Source organism: Saccostrea echinata, unplaced genomic scaffold (assembly GCF_033153115.1).
Source record: "Saccostrea echinata isolate AGI-Se365-2 ecotype Australia unplaced genomic scaffold, CSIRO_AGI_Sech_v1 ptg000002l, whole genome shotgun sequence".
NCBI lineage: Eukaryota > Metazoa > Mollusca > Bivalvia > Ostreida > Ostreidae > Saccostrea > Saccostrea echinata.
The window spans coordinates 19,321,565-19,331,692 of NW_026889751.1; the positions used below are offsets into that span (position 1 = coordinate 19,321,565).

The 10,128-nt window shown below is 32.0% G+C and overlaps 1 protein-coding gene across 1 annotated transcript; it reads left to right on the forward strand.

Moving 5' to 3' along the window:
- The first annotated feature begins 1,051 nt into the window (after positions 1-1,051).
- Positions 1,052-6,812, forward strand: LOC133203108 (cell death abnormality protein 1-like). The gene is made up of 5 exons (XM_061338959.1): positions 1,052-1,059; positions 1,261-1,313; positions 1,410-1,535; positions 3,060-3,188; positions 6,754-6,812. Exons 1-5 carry the CDS (start codon positions 1,052-1,054, stop codon positions 6,810-6,812), a joined length of 375 nt encoding a protein of 124 aa, XP_061194943.1.
- Positions 6,813-10,128: the final 3,316 nt, after the last annotated feature.

A 10,128-nucleotide genomic window follows, 5' to 3' on the forward strand; every position in this document is an offset into this window, starting at 1 on the left:
ATTTTCATTTCTGAATTATTGAACACAGAAGTAAAGATGATTTTCATATTGCCCCTCGATCGCTTATAATTAATGCGAGAATTTTAACATACATCTGATACATTTAATCCGTTCTGACAAAGTGTCAAGGTCTTCTTTTTCATGTCTGGCCCATCGCCTGGAGTTATCTTCCACAGAATTCATAATATTTAGGAAATTATGATGCCAGTCGAAAGATCGGGGTTCCCTAAATTTCGGTCCCTTTATAATCTGTGATTTAAGGTATTCATTATTTACTGTATTTACGTTAGCAGTAATGAGGTGTCCAGCAGGACTAAAGTTGTAGGGTGAAAAAGAACATGAACACGAGGGAGGATTATGTTTCAGATATTTGATATCCAGGTTTCGTATAGTTTTCTTGTAATTAAAAAGTTTGGAAGCAATAGTCAATGTATATATGTAGGAAATACAAGGTGTAGTCTTCAACTTGAAATATGGTGGAATACAAGACTGGACCCTATTGTGATTAAGAGTATTACTTATATTAACTGCAGTCGCCCGCGTGCCGCAGTGGTAGAGCGTCTGCTCTAGAGTCGCGGTGTAAGAAGCTGATCCTTACGTCGCGGGTTCGAATCCCATTGTGGGACTTGGAGACCGGTCCTTTGGATGAGATCGTATAACCGAAGTCTTGTGTCGCAGTAGATGCTGGAACGAAAAAGGTCCCTCACTGCTCAATGGCGTTGAGTGCCGAGTGTATGTCAAAATTTGCAGCTCTCCACCGGCAAGGGGTGGCGTCTCCATATGAGTGAAAAATTCTCGAGAGGGACGTTAAACAACAAACAAACAAACAAATATATTAATTGCGTCAATTCCTTTGTTGGCATATTGAAGTTTAAATAAAACACGGCTTGTTTTGGAGGCATTTCCTTCCATAACACGATACCAGTGTACTACAATAACTAGATTTACTGACATATAATTCGAACTCTATTCAGCATTCTGATCAAAACGTATATTATTACTTGAATTCGTTCTCATAATAACCATACATATAGCACTATATCGATATAAAATGACGAGGTATTTTTTTTTCTTCCGTATTTAAACCTAGTTCGATAATGGAGGGTTTATACATCATTCTCGTTATTTTATACAATATTGGTACTGTTGTAGACTCATACTGCACACGGTAAACTCTTTCAATTGCTGCTTGTAATTCTGATTTTTTATGGTGTTGATCTTTTTATTATGCATCAGTGGTACTAAAATTTAAATTTTTAGAAATTGCTGTCTCCCCGGCTTCTATTGGAATAAAGATTCAAAAGTCTGCACTGGTACTTTCGATTTTACTTTTTTTAATATTTCGATTTTATATTTAAAAAAATGTTTATTCTTAAAGTATTATTATCATAATAACATTTCTTTATCAGAGTGCAAAAGAGGTTTTTTCGGCCACGATTGTTCTAATCCCTGCAGATATCCGAACTATGGGAAAAGATGCCAAAAAGAATGCAACTGTACAGAAGACTTTTGTGATATAGCAGTTGGATGTCGAAGTAGGTCAGGCAGGTATTTAGAAGGTCAATTACATTTACTTGTATAATCTATAAACATTTTTGTTTATTCATTTTCGATTAAATCATAATGCTATGTAAAATGTGTATCCATTCATGATGTACATGTATTTCGATCAGAATAGCATTTTTACACTCTATAAGAGCTCTGCTTAAAAATTTTAGCAGCAGATAATATGTCTTTATTGCTTGCGAAACGTAATGTTGAGATTTAATCTCTTGATATATTTTGATAAGATGCTTTTAATATTTATCAAAATTAACCTTTGATTAATTTCTAAAAGAACAAGGGATTTTTATGGCCCTGTGAGAAATCAAAACTGCTCAGTTTCAGCTGAATATACATTAAATTTCACTTGGTGACTGCATATCTATTGGAAATGATGTAATTTTCTTGCTAGTCAATGTATTATATTATGACGTCATAATTTGCGTTATCATCCCCAAACCCTGAAAATTTCTTTAAAATGGCCAAAACCTAAGCTCTTTTTCAATATTTTACATAGGCCCAAACATCTGATCCAAAGTCTTCAAATATATAATGAAAGAATTGTCTCAGATGATTATGATCCATATTTTATTTCTATTTTTTTTCAATTCTTATTATTATTTGGGGGTAGGGATCGAGGGGTCGGCTCATATTTTATTACTTTACTAAATGAAATATGTGGAGATAACGAACAGTATTCGAGCTCAAATGTCCATTAAACATTACAAAATAGGAGCAGAGCAAGCACGGACCTCTAAGACATCAGAAGTGGGATCAGGTGCCATGGAGGAGTGAGCATCCCCTACCGACCGGTCACACCCGCCCTGTGCTCTTTATCATGATCAGGAAATAACGGAAAAATCCGTCGACAATTCAGTGTGTAAATAATGGCCTAACAATTAGTATGATAAAAGTCAGTCATTTGCTGACAAGGTCATTGAATCGACCATAGAACTTACGAAATGATGACTTGAAATGAGACTGCTAATATTCATATTTCATCAACTTGTTTGTCAATAACTTATCTCGTTGTAGAAATTGTTCATACGCAGAGCATGCTCTGGCGTATCGAATCAACTGAGAGATATAAATCCCGAATGCAGGTGATAAGGGTATATTGCTGCATAAGTTAGGGAAGTTCACGATTGAAAAGTTAAAGTCATCACGTTTATCATAAAGCTTTGTTGTTAGATTAACATTCACGTCTTTGAATGTACTCAAATACACCAATTTTCTTCAAAATTCAAGAACAAGGCAATTTCACAAAGCCTGTTTTTCAATACCTGGACTCTCTCAGAAGAAACTAATAGAAAATGAAAGCAGTAAGTCTTTGCTTTATATTGATGTTTGAAATGAGACATTTGGACTTGGTTAATTAATTGGTATATAGGTAAGGTCATTTTATGGATAAAGTGAACCTTTTTGAAAAAAGTAAAAGAATTGTTTGACATTTCTTTTACCACCAAGTTTTTCATGGGGTAGATTCTTAATACCATATTCGATATCATTCTTTATAGGTTGTAAAGTCGGCTATTATGGCAAGACCTGTTCGAATCAATGTAGATTTCCTAGCTATGGAGAAAGATGCCAATTTTTGTGTAACTGTTCCGAGACAGCTTGTAATCATATAAATGGATGTCAATCAGGTACAGGTATTTGAAAAATTCTTATTTTCAATTATGAATAAAGAATTTTCAAAAACAGGAATTGATTCTATTTTGGCGATTAAAATATCGGTTCTTTTTCAGAAATTCATTTGACATTTCTTATGACCAAAATCATTGTATGGAACAAGACAACAAGAGCGGTTAATTCTTCTCCAGAGAAATTCCAAGCTAGCATTCTCATTGGGGGATCAATTATTTTAACTCTGATATCAATATTTGTTTCGGTAATCATCGCCCAGGTAAGGAAAAATAAAAGGTCTAATCGAAGAGAGGAACTTGATTGTAATGTTGATTCTGAATTTAGCTCATGTCCTTCCCTGCAAGGTGATATAGTGGAAGGCACATGTACAACTTCCGCAAGATATTTCCAAGATTTTCATATTTACAGGGAGTCGTTAAATTGTTCCGAACTTGATATATATGAAAATACATACAAACAGGAGAATAGTCCACATACAGACTCAAAATGATCATGTTATCATAAATGAAAAAAAAAATATTGAATGTTTGTTCTTCTTTATTAATTTGTATAAGGAAAAAAATAAGACAAGACTGTGAAGCGTCCTGAATTCGCCTATTATTGTATACTAGTATTTAAATGGATAGAAATAAACTTTTTTTTCTTTCAAAATATATGGGGTAAATTTGTTACATTTTTAGATAAAAATTACGATACAGCTACAATTCCTATGTTGTAAATCGTAGAATCAATCACATCACTCATGGCGTGACTCTTTACGAAGAAGGAAAGATCTTACATCTACATTACTACATGTGTACGTGAAAAATCAATGAAAAAAATTTACAACATTTTCCACGTCAAGGCTATTCCTTTAAAAGATTTTCACTTAAGGCTAAATAGGGACAACTCTTTAGATTCAGAAAATGTGATATACCATCTCAAAAATTATGATTTATTTTCAAACCACTTAAGAAAAGTGAAACAGTCATGGGTCGAGGCCTCTGCTGGTGGACTGTTGGTTCCCGAGGGGCTCTACAACCCAGTACTTCGGTATACGTACTAGCTTGAAAATAAGGATATATGTTTAATTGCCTTGGTAAAATTTAGAAATTTATTTCAAAATTAAGGATTATCACCCTCATGCATAGCTCTGATCCTTCGACGTATTTGGCTCCAGTCTTTGACAACCCTTTGTCAGCTCTTCAATTTTTTTTTATTTAAATATTTTAGATGTCCAACGTTTCGGCATGAGCATCACTGAATAGACATAATTTGTCGAAATGCGCATCTTGTGCATCAAAATTGGTAATGTATATGATTTACTTCATGGGAGTAGAAGAAAAAAGTAAATTTTAAAAGATAAAAGTATAGTTTCTTAAGGAAGGGGATAATCAGTCACTGCAAATTAAGCAAAAATTTGAATAGAAAAGGAGTGAAATGTAACACATATGTAACTCCCATACAATGCAATAATTCATGAGCACCTTATGATTTCTTAATCAATAATTTATTGAAGTCAGCATTAGGAAAATATATGTCAATAGATCATTGAATAATTCTGCACACTAATGAAATTTCCTCTGAAATTAGATATCCAAAGAAAGATAACCGAGGAAAGGAAAATATATTTAAAGCTTTATAAATGTGGAGTTAACGGTATTTAAATACTTAACAATGAAAATATGATTTCTTATCCCTTTTAAATGATCCCCTTAGTTCATTCAAACTATACTTTACACCTCTTCTTTACCATTAAATGAGCCTATCACATTATTTTATCTTAAATGAGTCTATGGCATTTCTTTATCTTAAATGAGTCTACCATACTTTTTTATCTTAAATGAGTCTATCACAAATTCTTTTCCTGTATAAACCGCACAAAAAGATCCTTCACTACTCAATGGCCCTGAGTGCCGAGTATAGGTTTAAACTTGCAGCCCTCCACCGGCAAGTGGTGGCGTCTCCATATGAGTGAAAAATTCTCGAGAGGAGAGGGACATTAAACAAAAATCAAACAAACAAACAACAACATTATCACGAAGGTAACGGTACCAAATAGATGTAAAAAGATGAAAATAAATAAACACAATCACAATATTGTCGTCAGTGTAAATTTTTTTATAGTAATAAAAATTTAGAGTATGACTCTCTCTCTCTCTCTCTCTCTCTCTCTCTCTCTCTCTCTCTCTTCATAGCTGGAGAATTAGTAAGACTTTATTTAAGAAATAAGGTTTCATTTTTAAACTTTATTGGGATTTAAATACGAGTTGATCATGTGATCAAATCCCATAAAATATACCCAACTGTTTGTCACGCAGTTTTACTGTTAAATTTATGCAATCACGTGACGGTGTGATCCGACGTTCCGGATCACCACACTGTGGTTTTCTGAATCCATATCACCCCTCTCTGAAACTGATGACGTAGTACACAGATAAATGACGTTTTTATTCTCGCGCATCAAAAAGTTCCTTGACAAAACGGTCTGTTTAATGGATAAAAGTTATATGTAATTGATCCAAAAAGTTTCCTTTTATTATATTTTGATAGTTTTAAAGGGGTATATAATAAATTTATCATTATAACAGTAACTTGATCCGAAGAGTCGTATCACGTCGAGTTGACAGGCGCGGATCATCAGATCAAACGAGACGCTTCGCGTCTCGTTTGATCTGATGATCCGCGCCTGTCAACTCGACGTGATACGACTCTTCGGATCAAGTTACTGTTATAATAATATATATTTATAAAAGTTTTTAAACAATACCTTATTACTGATATTTACTTTTGTGGCGGATTTTGTGACTGATTTTTATCAGAAGCTGACTTAAACAGTATATGGTATAATTTGAAACTATTACATGTAGTTGGAGTTAACAATTATGAATTATTCATTCAAAAATTACACAGGTACATGTACATGTATATAACACATGTTTATTTATATTTCACCGCGTCCGTAGGAACCAGGTGAGGGAAATGGGGAGGGGGAGGGGACACGGGATGACTGTTTCTCTAAATACATACGAACATATTCTATACATTAGGAAACAAAGATAAAGAACGTCACTCTGCTGACCTTTTTTGTCTTTTTGCTTCCTAAAAAAAAAATGAATTTTCTTCCTACTGAGCTGTTCATTGAATATATTTTTATTCTTTAGATTAACATGAATTCTGATACATGTTCAATTCGAAATTGTCAGTTTTTACTAAATATGTAGCACTTAAGAAAGGAAGGTCTCGAATTATCTAGAGAACTATAGCATTAACTGTGCAAAGAAGTTTTTAATAAAAAATCAATATTGAACTATTTTTCAATTGTATATATTGAACATTTCGCATATTATCACCACGGGCAATACAAGAATTCTATATACCGGTGGAGGGACAATCTACAAATCTTAACAATAACGGAAAATATCATCAGATACGTACTTAGTGAATACCTTATCAAGCTTCAAAATTGAGAGTAACTTCAATTTTACACTACAGCTTTAGCCCTTGTATATTAATCAGACTCTCCATACCTAATAAAATTGAATGATCTAAAAATTCTCAAAAACAATAAAAATTTGTGAACAGGAACAGAACCCGGACTCCTGAAACCTCCAGAGATCGAATCAGATGCTTACGAGGGGTAAGCATTCCCTGTCGATCGGTCACACCCGCCTTTAACTATATGTATTGATCAGATACAGGGAGTAATTAATACGTATAAAACAATGGCCTAACAATGGTTATAAAAAATGTAAGCTGTAATATAATCCAATGATACTATGACAGATTGTGCTTGCAAACTATGACATTATAACACCCATATAAAATTTTTGAAATGCTTACTTTGAACGAGTTTGTTGAAATCCCTGTAACATCTACTTATTTGCCAGTACCCCTCCCCTCATATTATTTTCTTATATGATTAATGCTCTGCTTTTTTCATATCAAAACAACCTACTCAACGCGATCTAATTAAAATAAGATCTTTTTCCTCTTTGTAATTACGAGACGTACATGTATCAATATGATCTAGATTTTTGTTGTTGTGGTGGTGGTGTTTGATTTATACATGAACCAACAGTTATAATAATTAGAAAATAATTCATATTTCTGCTAATCCGTGTATTTTGATTAACATACTCGCATATTATTAAAGTCGTTCCTATGGTACCAATGTACTTGCACCTCAAAGGATTGTCTGATCTTTTAAACTGAGGTCGATCAATAGATCCCTTTCCCCTAGAATTTTCTGCATTGATAAGAACCCTCTAGTTCAGCTGGTATATTTACATGGCAGCGAATTGAAATTAAAGTATACAGGTACGAATTGATTGATTGATTGATTGTTGTTATTGTTTTACGTCCCATTCAAGACAGGTAAGAGTTGAACACTCACGCAATAAGTTACTTTGATCTTCCACATTTTTACATCCTCCAACTAATTGTACATACTGTCAAAAAACCATTTATGGTACATGTACTTATAAATCATGATTTCTTTTATGAAGCAGTAAGATGTGTAAAATTTCCCGTGTAAATTTGGAATTGCCCAAATCCTAATTATTTGGGCACGACTGGAAGATTCCTGCGGAGCTTGCAGATTGGAATAAGGAATCCACACCTTGCTATTTTTTTCAGAAGTTTTAAAAATTTGTTTTTATATAGTCCAATGTAAAAACCTTGAACCCCTACTTACTATACTCTATGAGGCAATAAGGCACTGGACGTAACTGATTTTTTTTTCACTAAATCGATGTGTTTGCTTGAAAATATAAGGTCCCCTTTTCCTTAGAAAAGAATATTTACATCTAATAAAATATTGCTTTTATATTATCTTAAGCACTTTTTACTGTCAAAATATCATCATTATTTTAAACAGATTTTTTTATTACCCGGTATACTATGCTAAAGCCTGATGCAAGATTTTGTAATTTGTAACATACGCATCAGATATTCTGTAAATTAATTTTTTCTGAGAGAAATTATTAGTTCTGTAAAGAAAAAATGAAAATATTTTTTTTATTTGTGTATAGCAATATATGTAAAATCTTTTTTTTTTTTTTTTTTTTTTTTTTTTTTTTTTTTTTTTTTTTTTTTTTTTTTTTTTTTTTTTTTGTTACTAAAATACATACTTGTCAAAATAGCCGATGTGTGAGTTAGACATCTGAATAGTTATGAAGATGACTTAAACATTACCAAAACAATTGTTATACATTTCAGAAGCTAGGACATTGTCTTTACTACAATGCATCATTTAATGACGAATTGAACAAATTCCAGTCGGGGAAAAAAGACGATAAGTTGCGTTTCCGTAATTATACGAAAAAAATTAAAAGAAGAACCATTTAAGCGTCAATGACTTGCTCTCAAAAATATTTCCTTACAATAATTTCCAGGTATCACAGAATAGAGAACCCCTCCTGGAGATGTAAATAGCATTTATATTTAATTCCTAATTCAATTCAACAATAACACATCCAAGTTACTTTATGTTCAAGGTTCCAATCAAATTGGATAGTACGGTAGAGATGGGATATACTGCTTTCAAATTTCCATGATTCATAAAATTTTGATTTTTTACATTCATTTATCACGTAGTTCAGGGAAATGGAGAATCGTTTCACATTTAAAAAAAAATGACAATGAATATATCTTATCTTTTATTCAGTACATAAAAATATGTTCTTTCAAACAATAGGTAAATCGATATATAAAATGAAAAAAAAAAAGTTAAATGTGTATTAATATCATGAGAATCCTTGGTTAAGTTGCAGTTTTTGTCTCACGCACAACTCAGTTCAGATTCCAACATGCCTTCTGAAACTAAGTTAAGAAAAACTTTTACTTTATTTCTTTCATTCTAATGCGTTTTCGCAACCAATAGATGTACTAAACCGAACGATAATACGGAGATTGGAAAAAGATTACCTGTTTCTCCTTTCGCAGTGCTTAATGACATAGGGTTCCAGATGTGTTTTAGAAAATGTGAGGCCTTTGCCATGTGTCTGTCAATTAATTTCAGCCCCAAGATGTTACTGTGTGAATTGAACAGTCAGAAAAAAAAAGTGGAGTTTATCTTTAGTTGATGACGGCAATTTTATATACAAAGAAATACCGAATATTTTAAGTATTTAAGATGTCTTTTCAACTTTAATATATTGATAAAATGTGTAATTTGTATCTCTACTTCACATAGCAACACCTTATTAAGTGAATATAAATGCATGTTGCACTTACTTTTTACAAAAGGAAAATAATTTATAATCTAGTAAATATCTACTAAAAGCTCTTGAAAAAAAACTATATAGTTATTTCTAGGAGATAATGAATCGTTTAAGGTATTCGTAAATTAGTGGTTATCGTGGTATTTGTATGCGAAACTTACTAAGGAAAAAAAACTATGAAGAAATTAAATTAAATCTTTAAAATATAATATCCACACGAGGATTGAAGCGTCATTTTATTTTCAATCACTTATATTCATATCTTAGGCGCTTAGTCTGTTCGAAAACTGCAATTTTCAAATACTTCTAAATCTTACAATAAAAACTTTAATAATATTTATGATAAATAAAGACATATCAGTTGTCATTTTTAAATACATGATTTTTCTTTAATAGGACTGCTAGTGTGCTGAAATAAATTAAATTCCTTATTACAATTTGCAGAAATTTGATATAACGAATTGAACAAAGTTATAACAGATTACATTCGTTTAAATAAAATCGAAAAATTGTTTTTAATGAACTAAATTCGTTTTAAGACTGGACAATTCGTTATATCGAATTCCAGTTTGTTTGTTTTTTTTAAACAGGTCCTGAATTGGCTTCCGTACATAGACAATAATATAACAATATAAACTTCGTGTTTATTCCATGCGTGTGTTGACAATATTTATAAATGCAATGCAATTTTGAAACTCATTTTCACTTAATTAAACATTACCTTCAATTAGCAGAA

What these genes read in the sequence shown, in the direction of transcription:
- LOC133203108 (XM_061338959.1), top strand. An exon ending in AGATTCAAAAGTCTGCACTG is followed by an intron (nt 1,314 to 1,409) that starts GTACTTTCGATT and finishes TTTCTTTATCAG; the next exon opens with AGTGCAAAAGAGGTTTTTTC. An exon ending in TATAAATGGATGTCAATCAG is followed by an intron (nt 3,189 to 6,753) that starts GTACAGGTATTT and finishes ATTTGTGAACAG; the next exon opens with GAACAGAACCCGGACTCCTG.